Genomic DNA, 23,899 nt, shown 5'->3' with positions numbered 1-23,899 from the left:
CATTCCTGCAGAGAAATCTCCCCCACCGTGCTCCCCTCTGCCCTCCAAGCTACAAGGCAGCAGAGCAAACCGCGCTCTGTGGAGATGCACCACAAAGCATCCCCTCAAATCAACCCCTTAGCTTCCCTGTATCTTCACTTACATAGGAAATCCCACCCAAGATCTACAGAAAAAGACAATGGTGCTGCGGCTCTGGTTTTTACAGTAACTTTCAAAGGATGCAGTCAAAACCTGCTATGACATGAGTTCCCCATGGTCCTCACAGCAAGGTCACCTCCTTGTCCATTCCCTCCCTAGCTACAGCCACCTGAAAACATCCCCAGTAGAGACTGGAGAAGCTCTGGCCAGGTAGTACAACCACGTTGGACACCGAGTTCCTCACAGAATATTTTGTAGAACACAGAGGCAAATGCAGGAGCCAATATCCATGGGAGGGGAAGTCTGGCTCTGTAACTGGATGCTGGCTTCAAACCTCTGTTCCCCAAAATGGCCTGTGTGACCTTGGGCAAGCTCTTTAGCATCCCTGTGCCCCTAACCCAACCGTGAAAGGAGAGCAATGCCGCTGCACCTCCACCAGCAAGTATTATGGAGATAAATACATCAATGATTATGAGGCATTCAGACAAGATGATATGACTTATCAGGAAGCAAATTCAATAGCAATCAATCAATATTACTATTGCTGCCAGAATCAGATACTATTCTTAATTTTTGTATTACAGCATTACTTAGGGCCTCAGCCAGGGAACCTTTTGCCCCGAATTATACACACATCACAAAGAACCTCTGCATAAAAGCATCTACACTCAAAGTTGGCCAAGTGTCAATCTTTATTATGGGATACTCGATCTCCCTGCATTTTTAAGCACATGACAAATAGCACCAGCTCTGGCCCATCTGCAAATCCTGAATTATTCCTGGGTTGATGACTTTAACTGCTTCCAGTGACAAATGTGGATCACCACGCTATACTGCTATTCTGCAGCGTCAGAAATGAAGACACCAAGGTCTTCATTTCTGCATCACCAGGCAGGAGTTCTCTCCGTCCTACACACTCGTGCACAAGAATGGAAAGGGTGCTCTCAGTTTCAATTTTTTAAAAATTTGTCTTGCACTAGTTCTAGTGAAACACAGCAGGGAACCAGGTCCAAAATTTCCTAGCAGCTGTAGCAGTAATAATAGCAATAATAAATACCTGTGCTAGTTTTCGCTGGGGTAGAGTTAATTTTCTTCATAGCAGCTGGTATGGGGCTAGGTTTTGGATTTGTGCTGGGAACTGCGTTGCTAACCCAGGGATGTTTTAGTCACTCCTGAGCAGGGCTTATCCAGAGTCAAGGCCTCTTCTGCCTCTCGCCCTACCCCACCAGCGAGGAGGCTGGGTAGGCACAATGAGTTGGGAGGGGACACAGCCGGGACAGCTGACCCCAATGACCCCAGGGATATCCCATACCGTGTGACGTCATGCTCAGCGTACACAGCAGGGGGAAGAAGGAGGAACGGAGGGACGTTGGGAGTGATGGCATTTGTCTTTCCAAGTCACTGTTACGCATGATGGAGCCCTGCTTTCCTGGAGATGGTTGAACACCTGCCTGCCCATGGGAAGGGCTGAATGAATTCCTTGTTTGCTTTCCTTGTGTGTGCAGCTTTTGCTTTACCTATTAAACTGTCTTTATCTCAACCCAGGAGTTTTCTCACTTTTACCCTTCTACTTATCCTTCACGCCAGGGGGGTGAGTAAGCAAGTGGCTGCGTGGGGCTTCGTTGCCAGCTGGGGTTAAACCACGACAATACCGTTGCATTATAACCTCCATATACTAGTGCCTGAAACACTAAAGTGCTTCAAAGATACAAATCTGATCATAAAGGAGAAGCACAACCACTCTACGCCTTGAGGGCAGAGCTTTAAAAAGAGTTAAATATGTTAGTTGCCCACAAGTTGAGGTTAAGTGGAAGCTAAGCCCTTACAAATCTGGCTCCAGATGTGGGTGCTGAACATTGCTCCTTTTCAAATCTTGCTGCTAGAATAGCATGAAGTCAAATTACCCTGTTGAGATAAATATGTCTTTACTGTCACACAATCCTTTCATCTTGTGGGCAGCTTGCTTTGTGAAGTGATGAATTTCAGTACAGCAGCTCAGAAAGGCCGCAGAATTAACTGCCTTTGCCAGGTGGGCCTTTTACTGGGAGCTGTGGAAGAATTCTTATGGTTTGTTGATGATGAGCATCTTTCACACGGAGGAACGTGACTTCCGCCTCCTTTCAAGAATACATTTGTTTTACTGTCAGGCAAAGGTCCCTACATTTACCATAAGCATTTGCCAGATTCCAGGAAGCTGGGTTAGTCTAAATGCTCACTTTAATGAAGCACAATATAGTCAATTTTGTTTGACATAAAAATGCACGTAGTACTTTTCACAGTGCTTCTAAAAGTTAACTGAAACTCCTGAAAGAAATACAAGAATAAAAAAATCATTCTTTCAAAACAAAAGCTAAAAATTTTAAAACCTCCTGCAGGACAAAAACCCTCCAAAGTGGGCTCTGAAGTGATCTTTTTTCTCTTTTGAAAACTTCAACACCAACTGGATAGGGAAACTCAAACCATGGGATGCGGGACAGCCTCAGATGTGAGGGCAGGACGGCTGCTGCTGCAGACCCAGGAAGGGAGCCCTGCTCAGAATGGGAGCTCACAAGATTTCCATGCTCCTGACTTTGTCTCAGGTGTTTTGGGAGCCATGGGGTCACTGACTACAGGATGGACTCTGGGGTGCTCCTGCCTCTGCTGCCAGGAAACCCAGATTCCAGCCTTGGAAACTCACATCCATCAGCAGCTCCCCGGGCAAGCTAACAGAAAGCTGTCTGTCGGAAAGACCTCTGCCTCTGAATGAGATTCCTAAATTACAGCTACCCTCCTGTAACTTGCCAGTTTTAGTGAGCTGGCATTTACAAGGACAGACTTGGAAAAAACATGACCAATTTAATCCTCACCTTACCAGCATTTCCAACCGTATTTTAAGGGACAACCACAAAATGATATACCAAATTCAAAACCAAAATAAACTTAGCAGCTTGCTGAAATTTTGTATTTGCTAAACATGCTCCTACATTTGAAACCCACTTAGTGGTCTCACATTTCAATTTTTCATCTCAGCTTTGATCTCAAACATCAGAGAGAGTATTTTTGATTTTCAAGTCAGTAAAACTAGAAGAAAAAAGGGTTGGACTTTGGTAGGTCTCTGCATCTAATTTGCTGATTTGATACCTAAAAACCAACTTCCTTTGTGATTTACAAAGCAGCTATGAAGGCCTCGAGATCCTTACAGCTCCCCTTGTGCTCTCCAAGTTGTTATTTTATATAACTGAGGAATTCTGTGTTCAGCTTAAAGAGTTTGGGTACTTTTTGGGGGTATTTTTTTAATGCGAAATTTGTGCTCTTTTTGCAGTATTCAGGGCTATTGTCTTTTCATCAGAAAAGCTAAGTCCAATAGCACCATGTTAATCTGATCAACTGTACTGTCAGTAACGAAAGGTCACATTTAGGATTTATAGATAGCTGAAACTAATGGAAATGGTTGTCTCCAGGCTACTGATTAAACAGTATATTTAGACTAAGTGGTATTATGACTGCAGCTACGGAAAAGGAAAGATGCATTTCTTTAAAATTGCCTCAAGATTCCCCAAAGACCTTCAGACTGTTTACATAGACAATAATTCTTGAAGATATACCAAAACCATTTCACCGTCTGATGACGTATAGAATCATAGAATCATTTATGTTGAAAAAGGTCTTTAAGATCATCGAGTCTAATTGTTAACCTAGCACTGCCAAGTCCCACTAAACCATATCGCTAAACGCCACATCTACACGTCTTTTAAATGCCTCCAGGGATGGCGACTCCACCACTTCCCTGGGCAGCCTGTTCCAGTGCTTAATAACCCTTTCGGTGAAGAAATTTTTCCTAATATCCAATCTAAGCCTCCCCTCGTGCAACTTGTATTCCTACATCTAGGACAAAACGGCATATTTAACAACACATCTAAATGCCGCACAATAGCATAGTACACGAAACGAGGGTGACTGTAAAATGACACATCGAGTGGAGGTTATCCTTGATGCTTACTTCTATAAGGTGACACCTCCATAAGGTGCAGATAGACAAATGGAGCCTTGACTGTAAAAAACCAGACAGTGTCTGACCTCTTTTAGGTAAACATGAATCCAGAACAACTCTTAAAAGAACCTACAGTATTATTTTAGACTTAGCCAGACACTTCAGCTAACTGGGATTTCCATGCTTAGTTTTTTGTTTATTAAGATACCTCAGTCTATTTTCCACTTTGCCTTAATATTGAGCAGGCTATAACTGAAGGAGAAGGAAGTGTCCATGCTGGAGGTAATCCTTCCTTTACTCCCTCACTGCTGCTCTAGGTCATCACCTCTCCTTGATGAAAGCCAATGCAAAGGACAAGGCAGGACACAACAGACTGCAGGAATGAATTGATACAAACTAATCCATAGTCCCAGAAAGATAGTGGAAAGCATCACACTGCCTCCATAACGCATTTGCTAAAACTCCTGTGACAGACATAGATAGCCATGCTAAAATCCAAGTTACCTTCATAAAACCGGATCTTGTCCCTTAGGATCACCATGCCTTTTGTGAGCAGCTGATTCTGTAAACAAAATATAGACTACCTTTACTCAATTCTGTACTTCCCTACAGCCATCATATTTCTCATTTTGTTCATTTTTAACTTTTGACAATGAAGGGGGTCTTTGCTTTTAATGATTAATCATCAAAGGACTCCTCCCATGTCTGTCTTGCTTAAATCACTTGGCACACTTGTCAAATGTTGGTATAATCACCTGCTGCTTTCAGGATACAGCATGTATTCTGTGCGGTACAAAGTGCTTCTCAAACTTCAAATAGCTGACCCACAAAGCATGTACTCTGTCTTAGAGAAACAGAAAGAATACTGCTTCAATAGACAGTATGTACTTACTGCTAAATGTCTTTCCTATTAACTACACTACAACAAACTTAACTGGTTTACTCAGGAACTTAAATCTTAAGTTAAAAGAGAATGTCTGAAGTCTACTGAAAAACAGCAATGTCATACAGAAACACAGTGACTGCATAAATCTGTTCCATGGCTTGGGCTTTCACTACCTAATTATATATATATAATTACCAAATCCAAGTCTCATTAGTCCATAAATGACAGAACACAGAGAAGTCAGCGGACATCTCTGAATGGTTTCAAGGGTCTCCAGATCAGCACTTAAGAGTGGGTGAAATGATTTCGCTCAGTAGCATATAACGAAATCTGATTTAAAGGAAAGAAAATACATGCCTACCTGTAGATATTCAGTGAAAAAGGATCCCAGTTCTGTTTTCAATAATTGCCTGTATTAAAAAGAATAAAAAAAAGATCTGTGTAATCAGCAGCTGGTATTAGCTGTGCACTGCATGGAAAAGAGGAAGTCACTATAGCAAAATATTTTCATATGACTACAGAGCCTGTCAATAATGCCCAACTACAAATAGAGCAAACAGGGTCAACAATACCAAGACTCCCAACCAGCATTTCTATGTGTTGAAAAATATCTGCTGTGCTTTTAGATGGCTCGGTTGCACAAATACATCTGAAAGGAAATTAAGGTTTGACGAAAAGAGGATGCTTTCCATCCTACATGTAACCTTTTAAAAATGCTCAAATTGTTCTCCTGCTGTGCCAGGGCTTCACTGGCACCTGGTGTTGCAGATGTGGGAGAACTCCTGATGCTCTCTGCCCGTCCGTGGGTCTGAGCCAAAAACCGAGCATGTGACTTGGCCGATGTGTTCAGAACCAAAGCATCCCCATCCCGTGTAAAGTTTTAAAAAAGAGCCAGGACAAAATGTTCAGAGAGAAACCTGAAGCAGGATGATATTCTGTGGGTTTTGTTGCAGGTGTGAAACTTGGGCAGTTTTCATTGAAAGGGTCACAATCTTCCACTCAGGAGACTCACAACAGTTGAAGTTTCATATGGCTTCAGTGAACAAGCAGGTAGGAATTTCACAGTTTAGCTCTGCCTTTCATGATTGTTCTACACTAAAACCTAAAAAGCAATCTCAGAGAACAAACCAAACTCACACGCAAAAAAATTCGCACAAACAACCCTTAAATTCAGAAACTGAATTCAACCCAATCCACAAGCCCAATGTTTGTATCCACGTAAAACTCACTACATTGCTAAAAAGCCGTATGTCATTTAAGTCTCTCGCGTTGGATGCTAGATATACTTCTCTGGACTCACGTTGCTATTTAGATGCATAAATGAGAGCTCGGACCTTATAGAAATGCAGCCCCAGCTGAGTTTTCTGAATATGTGCAAATCTGGCCTGGAGCTCTTTTGAAAACTTGTCTCCCTCTGGCCACCTCAGGTCCCATGAAGAAACGAGGTCAAATGCAACTTTAAAATCTAAACACCACTTCAATTAGGGTAGTTATGTAAATTATATATTCAGTAGCATATTATCATCTATCCCTTTGGGTTATGTCTTTAACAAATAACTAATTAATCAAATTATTTAACTAGTTAACAAATATACATCTGGTTTAAAAAGTCCAGCACATCCCTATGATTCATGAAAGAGTCTGCAGGAGTCGTATCTGATGTTTTTAACACCACATGTTCGGCCTCTTGAGATCCTCTGAAAGTTCAGTGAAAGGAGGACTAAGTCAATCTTTAGGAGGCCGAAATACACTATCTTATTTATTTATCCTTAAGCACATGTCCACACTGACCTCATAGCACCCTGTGGAAACACTCTATGAATAAATGAAACAGAAAATAAACAGAAGGAAGTGGGTTTTCAGATGCTCCTACGCATCAAAATCCTTTTCAGCTAGAAATCTGATCAATTCAGACAAACTACCTATGGACAAAAATTTTCAAAGCGAGCTCAGGCTTTAGCCATAGGTCTCTCATTGCCATGAACGGCCATTGTATGGCTAACTCCCTCAGCTTGCTGTTGCAACACATGGGAGAGGACAACCCTCGCAGTGCCCTCAGACTCCATCCTCAATACCCACTGACAAGCCCTTGGCAGGGATTAAAACCCACCTGCCCCAAAGACTGTTAAAGTCTTAAAGCCTTAAGAGTACATCCATGAGTACAAGGATGCTATAGCCAAATCGTGCCATGCTCACTCAAAGTGGAAGTTTACTGTCCAAGTGGTGTGATTTTGTTCTGGATCGCAAGCGATGGCACTAAAGGTTTTTCTTACTTTGAATGTGGATAGATAAACCATTTTTAGGTTAAAGTAACAAGAAAGTTGCAGGTTTGAATTCTCCTATGATAGAAACAATTTATTCCCAGATATCTCTTTGTGCCACTGTTTCAAAAAAATACTGATAGTTTATCCTAACAGGTTTTGCTTAATTTTCTACCCTCTCCTCAAGTTAGCAGCTCTTTGAAGTCTAGTCCTGGATTCCTCATGGTCTTGAACAGGTGATTTGCAAATACCTTGTCTTTTCATATTTTTGGTTCTACTGATAATTCCTAGCACTTAGGGCAGCAAATACAAAATGATGTTCTACTTATCCAATAATTAGCCCTCTGATAAAACAAAATCCCAGCACATTTCCATTTTTTCAGCTGTGAATGAACTAAACAACCAGCTTGTAGTTAATTATATGCACTGGACTGCATCACACCAAGGAGCACTATGGCTACATTAGCATCTCTGTTTACAGGGTAGAAGAACTGACAGCGCAGTTAACGCGTCTTGCTTTTTGAATCCCGAATAATACAGATTTCTTCACGCTACTTAACTAATTTCTAGCGAAACAGTAAGGCCCTCAGGCCACATCAGAACACTGCTGTTTGATGTTTTCTGTACCCATATTCATTTAAAAGAGATCCACAACAAACTGGATCCAAGACATTGCTTGCAATTTTTTTCCATCCTTGCTTAACTTCCTTTAACATAAATCACCTAGGTTGTCACCTGTGAGATCCTGGATAATTCAGATTAGTGAAAAACCTTATCTAGATATGTGGACATCATGGTGGAATCCAGGTAGAAATCTGGTTAAGCCTAAAAGAGATCCCTGATCAGATAGCAGACCTTGTTTCAAGCACATCTGATTCTGAAGCCAGACATTTTGCACTCTTATGAAGCTTGTATGTCATTGGTATCAGGTCTTTTCTGCCTGTTTAATGACTTCATAAATTAGGATGATAATATAAATTCACATAAATATGCCAGGTCCCGACTTTTTTGTACCTTCCTGCTGCTGCTTCTTTGGATCATTTTGAAATTAACTCTCGCAACACTACTCAGAATGGAAAGTCTAACACTGTGTAATACCTGTTAAATAAAGTTAAATGAAGCAAATGGAAACAAGTGATTTTACCGGGTTTGAACTCTTGCTGCAAAAGAGGAAATGCCACTAAAATGTGCTTTGTTTGCATCAAATCAATATCCTGAAACTCAGACGAGAGGCAGCTATAAATACGTATTAGCTTTAATACAGGACATCCTGCTTCCACTGCGTTTCCCTTTCCTTCTCTTTCTTCCTTGATTTACAAGTGGTGTAAATGAACACTTTGAGATGACATATGGTACATGAAATGAAAAAGGAAAAAACACTATATGATTACTAATATCACACACATGCACCAAGAGAAATACTAAACAGTAAGTACAGGCATACAGATTTCTATTACCGAACTTCTCAATCAATCACCTATTAAATCACCTAGTAAGAGCTCAGAAGTAGTAATGTACAGCCCATAACACTGGTGATACTCTCAGTTACTGGAGTATCTTCCCACCACCTTGCTGTACCTCATCAGCTTTAGCAGAGTTATTCAGGAGTTACAGCAATGTGAACGAGACTGAAATCACACATTGGTTTTATTGGTAACAGGGCTTCTAAGCGCTACATAACTCCATATTTAAGGCCAAATGCCAGAGGAATGCAAGAATGGTGTCAAAAGGCACTGGTGTAAATGAGCGGCAGCTTTTATGAGTCAAAACTAGAAGAAAAGTAAATGGTACTGTACAGATTTGTACTCACTGATGTTTTCTTAAATAATCAGTGCATACATAATCAGGGTCTAAAGCCTTGTGTATTCAGAAAAGGAAGTTATACGTATTTGTTTGCGTGTATGTGACATACAGCAGTTGAATATACGTGACATTCCTGAGTCAAAATGATGGTGTGTAAATACTGCAGGCATAACCGAACTGTTCAAATATTTATACTTGGTCTGTGAGTCAACTTGGATATTCAAGGTTTAATCATGAAAAGTATCCCGGAATCTGTTCTAATTAAAGTGGTAGTATAAAATAACTTCTTTTACTGTCCTGTAACTGTTGAAAAAAGTTACTAATACTAGCCATTTACTTGAATGCTTCCACACTCAAATTCTGCCCAGTGAAAATAACGGCTACTTGTTCCTTTTTTTTTATGTACTTGTGAAGAAAATGCATCTAAAACAATCTTAAGGCAAATACACACTTGTTCCATTTCTGAGGTCAGGTTCATGAATCAGATATTTTTGCATGTAATAATAACATTAACCCAAATGAAATTATTTTGAATTAAGTAACAGTAGTAGTAAAGCCAGATATTTTTGGTATGTGTCAAATCAGTAATTTCTTAGTCAGGTTTTGAGCTGAATTTAAGTGAGGGAAAAGAGCATCGGTTGCAAATAGTCAGGAGGCCCTAAAATGTTACTGACTGTGGTCAACAGTAAAACGAAGCACACAGCAGGACTGCAGTAGCTTCTGGAAACAGCCTGTGGCTGGACGAGTGCACAGGCATTTTTAAAAAATACCACTACCATGCTCTCCTCTAGACATAGATCTTTCAGCTGTTGTGTCCTCTTCACCCACTTGCAGTTATCTCATCTTAGCTTTTTTCTATGAACGAAGCAAGCAGGACACACAGGAGAAGCTTCACAAAAACAAACTCAGAGTTGTCACCAAGAGGATGGACAGCTTTTGGCAGTAAATTAGAAGGCTGTTCAGGCCAAGTCGGAGGCAAGAGGGAACAACCTCAAAGCAGCAGTTGACAAGAACCAGTCTCGAAAGCCACGCTGCATCTCGCCAAACACTTGCTCATCCCAGGAGAGTTATGCTGCTGATGCCTCATTTACGACAGCAGCTTTCTAGCTCGGTCTAGATTTCACAATATTTTGTCCATCAGCTTTTGTCCATGAGTCACCAGGCATTCTCCCTGAAGTGAGCGATCAGCCAAGATAACAACAAAGCAGCATTATCCTTACCCTAACAAAAAGAAATAGGCCTATCATGCGGCAGTAAAGCCCATTTTAAAATGGAAAAAAAGTCAGTCTATTTGTAGTCAGCTTGCCTGTTTGGCTGCCTGAGATGTTGCAATAAATTCAACACAGCTATATTACCAAGCATCATCATGGTGCAGGGTCTATACCCAGGTAAAGGAAAGCAAAAACTGGGCACAATTCACCAAATAACATCTATCTATCTATATTCTATTTGTTCGTTCATACAAGATTGTATTTGTCTCTGTCACACCAGCAGGTAATTACTCTTCTGTTCCTCACCAGCAGACCAGCATCCCGAGGCAAATGCATTGGGCAAGGAAATCTCAGCCCAGAACTACCATTTTTTTGTCATTCAGATAAAGCTGAAGAATCCCAACTGCGCTTACAGTAACAATGATCAACCATTATTCCAATAACTAACTCAAAATGATTGATGGATCATGCTAACTGACAGCCATCCTAGAAAAGCTATTCTTTGTATGTCATTTTCTCCCCAGAGAAGAAAGAAATAACTGGAGAATAAGTTCCTTTTAATTTCAAAGAGAGAGAGGGAGAAAAAGAGAGATCACAGGCCAAATGTCATTTACCTGGACTTCTCTGAAGATATTCCCACAACTAAAGGAACCAGACAGGGACAGATAATCCCAGAATACCTGGGTATTCTGTGGATTTTGTCAGACTCCGATGCCCAGACAGAGTGGGAATAAGCAGTAAGGGAAAGGGAATCACTCAGGCTCTTATCTGAAGAAAGGCAGGGAATGTAATAAGCTGTCTGTCTTTCGTAAGTGCAGCTTCTTTTCCACTATTTATTCTTCAAAGGGTTGGGACAAATTTCTAAAAGGAAATCTGCTATCTTGCCCTTGTCAGTGAGAGAGGGTTTAGTAAGTAATAGTAAGTGCTAAAAAAAGTAGTAAAAAGTAAAGTGCTATAAATCCAGGTATCAGCTTATCTCTTTGTAAACTTTTCTTTGCAACTATAACTTTAATAACTCAAATGGTAGGATTTTCACCTTCTCTCTCTTTTTTTTTTTTTAATGGAAAAGTTCCCATTATAGATTATACTCTCACTAGTCTATATTTAGTCTGCTGTGAACAGTATCACCACAGTATGAGAAAGAAATAGGAACCTTAAACTGCGTTACTCAGGTCATTGTGCTGACAAGACAGCTTTGTAACATCTATGGCATATTCAGCCTGTGCGGAAGGAGCAGCTAGATGTAAGGGACCACCAGGCAGGACACCTTTCCTTGCCTTGTCACACTACATGCTTAGAGGCTTTACATCAAGGGAAGCACCTCAGATCTAGGCCTGGCACCTATGGAAAGGATGGCATCACTGCAGTGGAACAGGGCTGCATTACCAGAGGGGTCCAGGTTTTCCCTTTCTTAGTTTCAATCCAGTACATCAAAACAGACTCAAATGATCCACCCTCCTCATGGCTGAATACCTCTCCTGCAGAAGGAGGAGCCCAGCTCTCGCTACGCAGCGAGACATTGACACACACAGCAACAACTATTCACTGAGGCCAAATTGACTGCACTGGTTGAAAACTACTGCTGGGGAAAAAAGCTGTTAATACTGCTGTAGAAGCTTTCAAGTGCGAGTGCTAGCAAACCGTACTGTGCACGCTGGCTAATAACACCTTGCGTAGAGTCGAGTCTCTTACCTGACTCCTTCATTGAGGTTGTACAGTTCATGGTCCGGGAGACCCTTACGCTGGAACACCGCTATTACTCCATTGTGGATGCTGAAAGAGGACATTAGGGGTCATTAGCACCCGACCACATTTTAGAACGGTATCACTTCCACAATAAGCCTAACATCTCTGCCTAGACACTGCAGGACCTTTTTAAAAGTCATAAATGACTGCTGGTATCCCATCCTAGATGCCTCAAAGGGAATTATTGCCTAGAAAATAGATGACATCTTTGAAAATCAGTTCTTTTTGATTTGTTCCAACTCGGTAACTTCAACAGCTGCGCATCTGAAATCAGTAATTTCAGAAAACTTAGGCTTATATGTTTTAGGTACTTTAAGTATATTAAGTGTAACTTTTAATACATTCACATACTAAGTATATATGAAGTATTTTAAAGTATATTTTTGTCTCTATGGCTCATCATAGAGAAAATTAACAGCTTCACTATGAGATCAGTGATGATATTCCCGGCATCGTTGGCATATATTTGTCTGAGCTATGGTTACTTGATTTCTTTATCGACAAATCAGCACTTATCCAGGTTGGACACTACAACTGAAGTTTAACCCACAAATATAGCATCCTTTTACTAGAATGTAATCTCAAGAATGGTCAGTTTTTTAAGAGGAAAAAAAAAAAACAAAAAACCAAAAAAACCAACACTGGACAATTATGAATTTTAAGTCCATTTAACCGATCTCTCATTTATTTAAAAAAATGAAACAACAGAAAAGGGGCAATTGGTTACCAAGACTGTCTCATATCATCACTTACTCATTTCTCAAAGATTTACACTCTTGCTTCAGCTAAAGGAAAACCAACAAAAGGTCTACAGAGTTTCTAAGGCAGACAGCAAGAGAGGCAGCGACGTGCTCGGCATAGGCCAACCATCTGTCCTACAAAAATGCTCCCTTTTCATTTTTAATGCCATTTGTAACTGTTCTGCAAGCAGATGTTGCTTGGAAGTGGCGACCTTCTGCTGCAATCAGATGCAACCGAAGACAGGATTGAGACCACAAAATTCTCTAGCTCAAAAGAAAGTCACATACCCAACACTGTCCGTCCCTGGGGCGTACAGCCACCAGCCCCAGAAATTCTAGGACACTGAATGGCAAAGACCTGCCAGGTTCTGCAGGCAGCCGGCAACCCACATGCTTAGCAGGGATGCTTACCGGTCCCATGAACTTAACAAGATTGCACCTCAAAGGGTTACTGAAATGAGTATGTGCTTCAACATGAAGCTCTGAAGTGCTCCTCAAATACACCCGACGCAATTACTGTGATGACACATGAGCCTAAATCACTGAGCTTAGGTCTGAGGACAAAGGTAAAGAAATGCCAGTGAAAGGTGAGATCAACTCTCTTCCAGCATTAGTAGAAGAAAGTAGAAGTCTCCTTCCCCTTCCCCAATCCACTGCCACCTTTTGTAGCGCCGCATCTTTGAATCCAAAAGGAAAGAAGACTCACATGGTCTCTCCATCTGTCAGCTCATCCCCATTCCTCCATTCTTGGAACCACTTGGGAACTTCTACCACATTTAACTATGGAGTGGAAGTCTCCAAAACATCAAGGTCTTTTAGGTTTCAGCTGGGGTAGAAGGAGCACCTTTTGGTGACCAAGAACATACTGCAGGGTGAGCTCAGCCTTTATTCGACATGGACACGCAGATGCTTTAGCTTCCCAATGCTGACACAGAAGAAAGCAGCCCTTATCTGCTCCACCGCTCATACTATTGCTACTTGACTTCCAGTATGACTGCTTTTACTGAAAAGACCATTCCCACTGCTGACAGTGACGCAAGTTATTTCATTTCTGTCTTACTCAGTTACACCATGTGTAAAATAAAGATGATGACACTGACTGCTAAAGGGTATTTTAAGGTATATTTACGAAAATCATACCAAAAGCAGTAAGTGTGATTATCAATAGCAGTATTACATGCCATCATTGTCACTGTTTCCTTCTTCCCTCACAATCTTACTAACCATATGGGAAAACACAGATTTTTGGCATATGGCTCTTCCTATTCAAAGCTGCACCTGAGAAGGGGAGATGACATGTTAAGGAATATTACAAAAAACACAGGGCAGAAGTCTTCCTGCTCTGCACCATCTCCCTGAGTGTCTCTCATTCTGCATGCCACTTCCCAGCCTGTACTCAGCAGGAGTAAGGAACAGCAACAACCAGCCTCAGGGACAGTCAGGAGGTGTACTTAGGAGACACTGAATTGAATCTCACCCCTAGAACATCTACCGAAAAGATCTTCCAAGGATGAGAAGCTACAGCACTCACATCCCTCCTGGGGATCTGGTTTTACCAGTGACTCCACAATACGGTTTTTCAGGGCTTTGCAGCTGACCTCCCCTGCTCACAGCAGCAACCAGCTTTGGAGCTCTGGAAAGCAAAACCAGGACCAGATTTGCCCAAGCTGGAGGTACCAGGATTTAGGGTTGCCCTGCCTTGTGAAGAGCAGCTAAAGGCAATATTTGTTTGTAAGGCCTCCAGTGGGAGGAAGCCTAATTCCTACTGGTGGACGAGCTTGGTCAGCTCTGGCCTGGTGTCAGCTCCAGGCCAGATCTAGCCACATGCGGCTGCTCCCACCGCAAGGGGGTGGCACTGGGGGCACTATGCCAGGTGGCAGTGGAGTGTGCCTGGGGACCCCAGGTGCCCACATTAAACCTTCCCAGGGCTACAGTAAGACAACCCCTTTCAATCTTTGCTGGGAGCAGAGGACTGGGCTGGAAGGTAAACCCAATGCTATTCACTGAGAGATTTGAAATGCAGGCACACAGCAACACTGAACAGCAAAGAGACGCACTGTTAGAAAAGCTCAGCCACGTTCATCTGTGGAAAAAGGAAATTAAAAGTGGCAGGTGAAGGATATGACCCGCTGTGGAGAAATGCACACGCAGATAAAAATAGGAACCATTATCCTCTTCTCTCTTTCGCTCCTTTGATGACGTTTCCAAGGCGTTAAGCACTCCCCCGCCACGGTGGTCCCTCTTTGCCCCCTACACCCACGTGCACAGACATACACTCATGATCTAACTCAGCTTATTTTGGCTTGCTCAAACAGACACACTCAATTTACGATTATTTGAAAACTGGCAGCTAAATGTCTCTGGTATACAGTGAAGCGACAAGTATTTTAATATTATGAGTAATAAGTGAAGTACGATTAATGTAGTGAATAAAACAAGCAGTCTTTACACGCTCTTCTGATTCAGAAATGAACTTTGCAATGTTCCCTGCCAGCCTTCTGCAGAGAAGAATGACTAAATCTCTCTCTTAAAAGCCAACGTGCTCTCTCTCATTCTCTCTGGCACTCCTTTCTAAACGAAGGGGAGGTTTTCTCTTTCCAGCTTAACAGGTCCATTATTATTCCTCAAAGAAGTAAGAGAGAGCAAGCTTTTTTCACAAGAACTAAGGGGAACAGGTTGTGAGCATTTAAGTTATTGCCTGTGTAGTAGAACTGCGCCTAGATAAAACATCCTAGCAGTGATCTTTTAATCTGCCTGGGATCTCCCCTGTAGCGAGGGACAACTACCTTGTCTGGAAGACAAGTCTTGGCCCCGCTAAATTGACCGCCTGCCTTTCCTTCCCATCGCAGGCAGCAGCGCTTGCATGCAGGCATGCATTCCCAGGCTGCAGGTGACGTGGGAATGCCACCGTAATCTGGCCCTCCACACTTCCTCAAGAGGCAACAAAGAGGAGTCAGAATAACTGGGATGCTATCGGTGGCGTAAGTTGGTATCAGGATAATAAAAAGCTACCTTAAATATTCTCAGTTACCTTAAGCTAATGAAAACAACAAACCCAACCCTCGCTTAAATGAAAGTAATCCTATGGTTTCTATAATGAGTGATTGTTTAAAAGGGTTTAGTCAGAATGGTACAATCTTTTGGTGTAAAGAAAATCGGAGCTGCTGCTTACACACAGAAGTCCTGCAAGATGTTTGAGGTGGGTAGATCACTTTTACTTGTGCCTGTGACCAGCCTCCACTGAGGCTTAAGTCAATAATGTTTATAATTAAACTTATATTTTAACAGTTAACCTGAACTGAAAATGCCTTGTAAGTGTCCTTCTGTAACTCTTTTACAATATGAAAGTTAATAATGGGTGCACTCACGCACTGATATGGGTCTGAACAACTTCTCTGTAATTGCTGTGTGTGTGAACGTGTGCACAGGAACACAGCACCACAGAGGAGACAAAAAAGAGCCCAAAAGAGCCAAAAAAAAAAGGTCAGGTCCCAAATTGCCCATGCTTGGTATTGAATAAGGTTCCAGCCTCCAATCAAGACCAGACCTCACTGTGTTTGTCCAGGATTATAAATGCTTCTGGTTTGCTGCATTGTACCAACAGACACATTTTCCACAGAAGCGCAGATGGAACCTCCTACTCCTGCAGCGCTGCACCTTCTCCTGCTTAAGAAAATGAGCAATTTCTAAGGCTCCCCTGCCAGGATCTTCTGCTGGAACAAGGGGGACCTGAAAGCTCTGTGCACCTGAGCAGTGCACCTTTGAAACAAGCTACAGCCACCCTCACACTGTGAGAAAAGGCAAATCTCTGAGTTACGGGATTACAGCATTTCTTGAAAGCACACCACCAACTCATGAGCCAGCTCCTCAACTGGTATGAACTGGGGCAAATTGCTGTGGCAGTATTATTTAACCTGAGTCCAAGCACTAGGATATATTGTGCAGGCACCTTGTCATAAAAACATACGCCACGGGTCACTCTTGGTCTGAACACTATAGCTAGAAGATGACATTTTGAGAGACCAGCAGTGGGGCAGAAAGATGCCTGGGAGGAGGCTTGCCATGGGTCAGCGGGTGAGCAGGGAAGAGAGGAGCATGGCTAGCGCAGTCTGGTTGTAGGAGTGGAAATTGGGATCGGAAAACTGCAGAGACCAGGATTTTGAGGGGGGTTGCAATTACAACGAAGACAACATGTTAGATGGCTCTAGCAATGTATTGTACTTACTTATCCCACAGTGGCCACAGATTGCCAGAAGAAAACTACCTACAACCAAGAAGGCACACACAGCAACAAAAATCAACTCAGTAGCCTAAGAAACTTCACCTTTTTGGAGAGACGACTCATTCTAGATTTACCCAATCCTCCAGAGGAGATGGCCGCTCCAGGGACTCACTATTCAGCTGCCTGAGATGTGGGGAATGGCAGCTCCAGCACACACAGCACAGACCTTCCCCAACATCTGCTTCAGCACGAGGGGATCTGGAAGGTGTAAATCCCCAGAGCACAAAGCTGGGTGCTCGCTGACAGCACTCCCAACCAGCCTAACAGCGTGAGTGCCAGGACAGGGACTGTGGGGTTTCTCGTTCTGATTTTTGTATAACTGAAAGCCACTGCCTGTGTAGCTCGATACTACCAAAACATACATTTCCCTTGAGTTGCTAGCTGGCCACCCAGACATCCCTGCCTTCAGCGGGTGGGAGGCTGGCTCCCTCCAGCACTGAAGTACCACCCAGCCCTGTTCTTTCACTGACGTTTTTAAGAAGCCAAGAAGGAAAAACTATTGTGATTAAAACACTGTTTTCCGCCAGGTCAGAATCAGTTTGGTCACAGAGTTGAGGAACAACTGCAAAGTTGGGCTCGCAAGTCTCTGTCTGAATCCTGACCTTCCGTATGCTTTGATCGTGGCCATGGCCCTCCCAGCTCAGCGTTTCCTGGCGAAGCAGGTGGAGCAGCCCACATTTTCATTCCTGTGCAGCACGCAGGTAATTTTGGTTCTCTAAAGCAGTCACTACCTTCGTATGCAAACGGCATGGGTGAAAATATCACGGTGGTTTTTATTTAGAGTTTGCAAATTCTCCCCTTTCCAGAGCTCCAGGTGAAGTCCATGAGCAAAAACAATGCTGTGTGAATAATCACACCCTGCGAGTATCGGGTAGTTAAAGGCAGCATTTTCACTTTCAAAAGGGACTAAGAGACTTAGGGCTCATTTTGCCTGGACAGTTACAGGAATAGCTAATTAACAATAATTAACCTGATATACTTGCATCAAAACCTCCTTGAAGACACCCCCACTCCAGAATAAAACCTCATTTTTCTGAATTAGCTTAATCCAATCGGGAAGAGCCCATTTTCAGCACGGCTTCAGTCCAGCTGCAACTCGGCAGGCTTTCCATGAGGTCTTGACCCTTTCAAAATAAGCTTGCAGCTGCTAGTTCACTTATGTTTCTGAAATTTCTCCCAAGGTAAAGTAATCTGCAAAGAGGGATAGGCTGCAATTATGCCCTGGATCATACAAGTGAAAATAAGCCAGTCTGCAAAATTCCATCTTCAAAGAGCTTGAGAGGCATTAAGTTTACTAACTTCACCAACTATAAACACTACTCTTACATATGAAGAAGTTGAGACAGACAGGTGAAGTGACTTCCCTGAGGTGTTACTAGAGTTAGTATCTTTACAGAGTGTAGGACTATGGAGTTTTTGGCTTCCAATTATCATAGAATCATAGAATCATTATGGTTAGAAGAGACCTCAAAGATCATCAAGTCCAACCGTATACCTGATGCCACCCTGTCCACTAAACCATGTCTTGAAGTATCACATCTAAACGTTTTTTGAACATCTCCAGGGACGATGACTCCACCACCTCCCTAGGGAGCCTGTTCCAATGCCTAACGACTCTTACAGTGAAGAAGTTCTTTCTAATATCCAGCCTGACCCACCCCTGGCGCAACTTGAGACCGTTTCTGCTCATCCTATCGCTAATTACCGGGGAGAAGAGCCCAATCCCCACCTCACTACAACCTCCTTGCAGGTAGTTGTAGAGGGCGATCAGGTCTCCCCTCAGCCTCCTCTTCTCCAGACTATGTCTGCATTCAAGCAGACATAAATATGTCTGGAGGACTATGGGGAGCAGCAATTCTCCACCACCGCCACCACTTTCTATTACTCTAGTCAAGGCTGGCACATCCTCCATGGTGCAGTGGTGGCTTGGCCAGCTGGGAAGTCCCCTTTACCCCTTCAGCCCTCCTCCCCACCCCACAACTCGGCTCTCTCTGCCCCCCATGCATGCACAGCCAAATCCTCCAAAGAGGGCTCCAAATAAAGGGTCAGGAAAAAGAAGGTCATCCTCAGACAGACAGAAATATTTCAAAGTATTTCTAAATAAACATTAAATATTGGAAGAAAGAAAATTTCCAAGAAGTCATAGATAAATATACTGGTCTGGAATGTTTTCTCCACTAGAAAAGCCTCCCTGTGATCTGAAAAAACATTCATTTTTAATTAGAAGATGAAATATGGTTCCCATGACTGTAAAAATTACTTTACAGCAAGTTATTGTGCTTATTACAACCCTGTAAAAATCAGCCTAAACCATAAAACTCTTTCTGATTCCGTATGTCTCCTTGGATTTACTGCTGATCTCACTGATGACACAGGCATCTCATCTGTGTTTTCTTTGCCATTTCTTTGCTATCTCCTACGCCTTGTTTCCGTGAATCTTCTCCATTTCCTTACACCAAAGAGAATCTAAGTGCCTTTGACTAGAGGCTTTCCCACAGCACTACTCAGACAGTATCAGCTCCTGATAAGGCAGTCTGTGCCAGCTCAGTCAGAATGAAAACCTCGCCATGGATTTTATTTGCCCTGAGAGGGCCCCCGCCGGCTTGCAAGCTCAAGATTAAAAACCCTGGGTTTCTCAGTCCAATTGGTTTAGTCAGCATTCAGCCCTCATTTTTTGCCTGAAGCAGAAAAGAGGGGGAGAAAAGGAATTGAAGACAATGCTAGTGAAAAAAATCTAAGCTATTTTAATCCAATGCAAATTCTGTGAGCTGTAACGAAACTGTATTGTTCCACTATGTTGCTGTTGGTTGCTAGTTAACATGCACTGCTGTTGTGTGTTGCTGTACAGATCTTTTGGGGTTCATGGGAAAGCAAGCTCAGCAAAAGCCGTGATAAAAAGTCTAATTTGCATAGCAGCAGACAAAAGCTCGGCATCAATTTCACTTTGATCTAACAGTGTCGAGAAGTTGTACAGCGTTTTAGTTTGGAGGTGAAGGAAAGTTATTAGGGAGGAGGAGATCTTCCTTGCCAGCACCACGAGCTACGTGCCCCCTGCCCAGTGAACCCTGCGATTAGGCTCCCGCAGTTTGCCCTCCCTTGGTGTCAGAAAGCAGCAGGCGTCCTCTGGTATAAACAGTCTGAGGGCTGAGACCGCTCTGAACAGAGCGGAGGTGGCGGAGGGGACGTGGCTGGGCAGCCAGACTGCAGCCACACACAAGGCAACTGCAGAAGGGGAGCCGCACGTCCTCCTCAGAAAAAGCCTGCAGCGATAGAGCTGCTACCTTGCAGAAGACCCCACCAGCAAAATTCCAGCTCGGCAGCATTTCAGCGCAGTCCCTGGCAGGGCCGAGGCAGCATCCCCGCTCCATGTCAAAGGGCTGACTTTCAGCGCGGGATCGGTAGCCTCGCGTGGGGCAGAGCCTGCTGTGGGGTTGTGCTTTAACTCCTCACACCAGTTTTGATGAACTTGGTTCAAAGCCTGTTTCAAAAGCAGATACACACATGCCACACCCAGGCACAGCTGCTAACATTAGGCAAGAAACCAGCAGACATTTAAATATAGAACAGCCAGGCTCGGTGAGAGGGAAGAGCGCTGCTGGTGCATCTTGACTTCCTTCATCAGCAAGCTCTTATGCTCAATATTGCACAGAATGAAATAGCACAGGTGATCCTTTTGGAAGAACAAATATTCCCATAAACCAAAGTATGGTACGCCAGTCCTCTGTTGGAGTGTTTTCATTTTGCAGGGGAAAAATAAAAAACCTTCTATAGACCAAGATTTTCAAAACCCACCCCAGATTTCTGGTGAGACAAAGTTTAGACGCCCAGTTTGTGACACCGACATTATAGTCCCTCCAGGAGAGCTGAACACCAACTCCCTGAAGACCAGACCCTGTTACACATGCCAAGATGGGCACACACTGGTGACAGGCAGAAGCTACTGTGCATAACTTCTCAATACAACTAATCCAACACCATTTAAGCCCTGGCTTTCCTGAGGATAAGCTCCAGTTTTACAGCCTGTAGAATATCTGAGTTTCTTAAAACCAAGAGAGGATAGAAGTCTTTTTGTACCTGGAAGAAGAATTGCCCTCACTCTCTCTTCCACTCGGGAGATAAACCTTGCACTCTGAAATAAGAAACAAAGGCCCTTCCCTTTGGGTCTGCAGTGCAACCGGCTCATAATCTGCAGTACTGGCCATAGCTTTAGGCAGCTCTTAGCACAGGCACGCAATGCCTGCTTGACTTGCCACCGCAGGTAGCACCAGCCTGCCACCGCATGACAGCAGCCCTTGTCAGGGCTCCCAAGGCATTTGGGAGGCACGTGCCACCAAACGGCAGGGACGGCCCCGCAATCCCTGCACAGGGAAAAGACAATCCGCTGCAGGAAAGCACGGTTAGGCCCGAGTTCACGCAAAGTGGCAACAGGATGACTCATGGACACCTGTTCCAGGAACAGGCGACGAGAAAGCTGTCTCATCGTTTGGGTGAAATGTGTAGATGCTTAGCTTGCTGATCGGCAACCACTTCTGGCCAGAGCTATACCTGTCCTGTCCGAACTAAAAATAACAAACTCTTGCTCCGGCTCATTTAGGAAAACCCTCTGGTTTGAATACCAGCAGCCCCTAAGCTGGGAGCTCTCCCTGGCCCAGCAAGCCCAGTGCCTGACCTGCTCTCCGTCCACATCGCCTCCACAGCCCCCTCCCTGCAAATGAGACCTGGAAACGCTAATCCCTGCCAACAAAAGCTGTCAGCACACCATCACAAAAAGGCTTTGGAGACCAAATTCTGTCACCTTGGTTCACACCAAGGAGTATCTGACTCCCTGCTGCTTCCCATGGGACAACTGGCCAAGCGAAGTCCCAGCTGGCATGAGCCAAGATGGCCCAACCTAGCCTTTAATTACCACCACCATCTCCAGGTCATATAAACAGCACGATATTTGAGCAGAAACTCAGTCTCTTTTTTGATCAGTACAGTTTCAGTGCTTGGTGTGCTGCTGGCATTCAACAACTAATTCATAATGCAGATATGAAATGACAAATTGAGTGGTGAGAGGGACAGAAGATGTTATATTTTATAATTCTTTTTTTTTTCTTCTTCAAAACTGAAATACCATTAACAAATGTGTCTATAGTTCACTGGTATTTTTCTTCCTACAGCTGTACCACCACACAATTATAAAACATTACAAATGACGCTTTCCAAGCTGTGACCCAGGAGATGACATTTCATTTTCAAAAAGGACGTAAGACTATAATTCCTAATGACTTAGAGACTAAGACTCATCTTTAAAAGTGTCACCAAAACAGTCATTAAGATGCTTTCTGAATATCTGTGCTAAGTGACACATTCACAACAAAATGTTTGCATGGGTTTTTTCATCAAACAGTAATAAAATTCAAATGTTTAAAGACAATAAAGGAAATAATCAGGGCTTATTTTTCCCTGTCCAAAGTACGTATGCTTGCGTGTGCACATACACACACAGGCATATTTGTCTTAATGTGAGTAAATTGAGTAGACTTTGTTATATCTGTATCAACAACCAGCAATATATATAATTATGCAGATAAAAATAATGATTTTAATAGCTGCATATACGTAATTTTTTTTTAAGCTAAAATAAACCAAATCAACCTTGAATATGTAGAATAGACACAAAAACAAATTTGTAGCTGGACCCTGTGAAATAAGCCCTTGGCCGTCACAAGGAAGAGCAGGCTGAGCCATCTGCAGGAAAGGCTCTTTGCTATCAGCCTTCAGAGAAAGGGTAACAGCAATGGGGAAAAAAGCCGCTCCTGTCTTTTACTTGAATGGGAACTCCGGTACGCGTAACACATCAACGCAGAAACCCGATGTACTGTAACCTTGCTGAGCTGGGAGCAAGGCAGCCTAGCCTGCAAGCCAACAGAGTGGCTACCTGCACATTAATCACGGTCGAAGGAGCGCGGGGAGGCTGGAGGGGAGTCGGCACATCGTGCAAGACCTTACCTGTTCCAGGTAGCGTTGGAGCAGGCCCGTCGCTGCTGGGTCCCCCGCTCATCCAAGGCTGCCTGCTCTCTCTTGCCCAGATCACTGAGGCTGGGCGAACTCATGAACTTCAACCTGCGAAGAGTCCTCATGGTCAAACGTGTGTTTGCGCGTGGCAGCTACAGATACACCATCCTGTTTACACTACACACACACGCAGCTGGAGCAGCAGCAGCGGCAGCAGCAGCAATGCGAGCAGTTCCCTCCGTTTGCTGTTCAAAAAAGAAACTTAAAAAAAAAAGAAGAGAGAACCAGTCTCTACGGAGCACACCTCTGCCAGCAAGAAAACAAACCTTTAATCAGATCAACTCTGACGTCATCAACTGTGGTTAATAATTTCTCCAGTCCTTTCAAAAAATAAAAGTCGAACTTCTGGCTGCTGCTGCAGCACTTGGAAGGGGCCCCTTGCAATCACAGCTGCCCCAAGTGCGAGGGCTCTCCCTCCCCTTGTCCCCAGGCACCAGGCCCTGGGAACCTCGCTCAGGGCCGCGGCGGCGTGCTCCACCTGTCCTGGGAACTGCTCCGCTCCTCCGGCAGCTGGGGGGGGGCTGCTAGCATTTCTCAACCTCTCCCTCTCTCTGTGCACTCATAAATGGAAATGAAACCGGAGGGCAATGGACAGAAAAAAAAAAACAACACAACACCCAAACCCCAAGCAACCAATACTGACGCGCTGAGACTTTATTGGAAAGTTTCATAACTGCCTGTGCCCTGCCACGTTACGACACAGCACACAGGCGCTCTCACTCCCTCGCTCATACATACACATACGCACACTCCCGCACTCCCTCTCTCCCGTACGCACACAGCACAGCCTCACGGCTCCCCC

General features: G+C 43.6%; 1 protein-coding gene across 1 annotated transcript in view; it reads right to left on the bottom strand.

Annotated features, from left to right (window-relative positions):
- The window catches only part of PRR5 (proline rich 5 (renal)), a 54,343-nt gene extending 31,043 nt beyond the window's left edge, over positions 1-23,300 (bottom strand). Inside the window, exons 1-4 of the mRNA XM_009699843.1 lie at positions 23,032-23,300; positions 11,962-12,042; positions 5,356-5,404; positions 4,613-4,670 (exon numbers count right to left, since the gene is read on the bottom strand). Of these exons, the coding sequence (XP_009698145.1) occupies positions 4,613-4,670; positions 5,356-5,404; positions 11,962-12,042; positions 23,032-23,162 (319 nt within the window). The 5' untranslated portion in view covers positions 23,163-23,300. The remainder of the gene's footprint in view (positions 1-4,612; positions 4,671-5,355; positions 5,405-11,961; positions 12,043-23,031) is intronic.
- Positions 23,301-23,899: the final 599 nt, after the last annotated feature.

Source organism: Cariama cristata, unplaced genomic scaffold (assembly GCF_000690535.1).
Source record: "Cariama cristata isolate BGI_N322 unplaced genomic scaffold, ASM69053v1 scaffold285, whole genome shotgun sequence".
In the NCBI taxonomy this organism is placed as follows: domain Eukaryota; kingdom Metazoa; phylum Chordata; class Aves; order Cariamiformes; family Cariamidae; genus Cariama; species Cariama cristata.
This window is presented reverse-complemented; position numbering and strand designations above follow the sequence as displayed.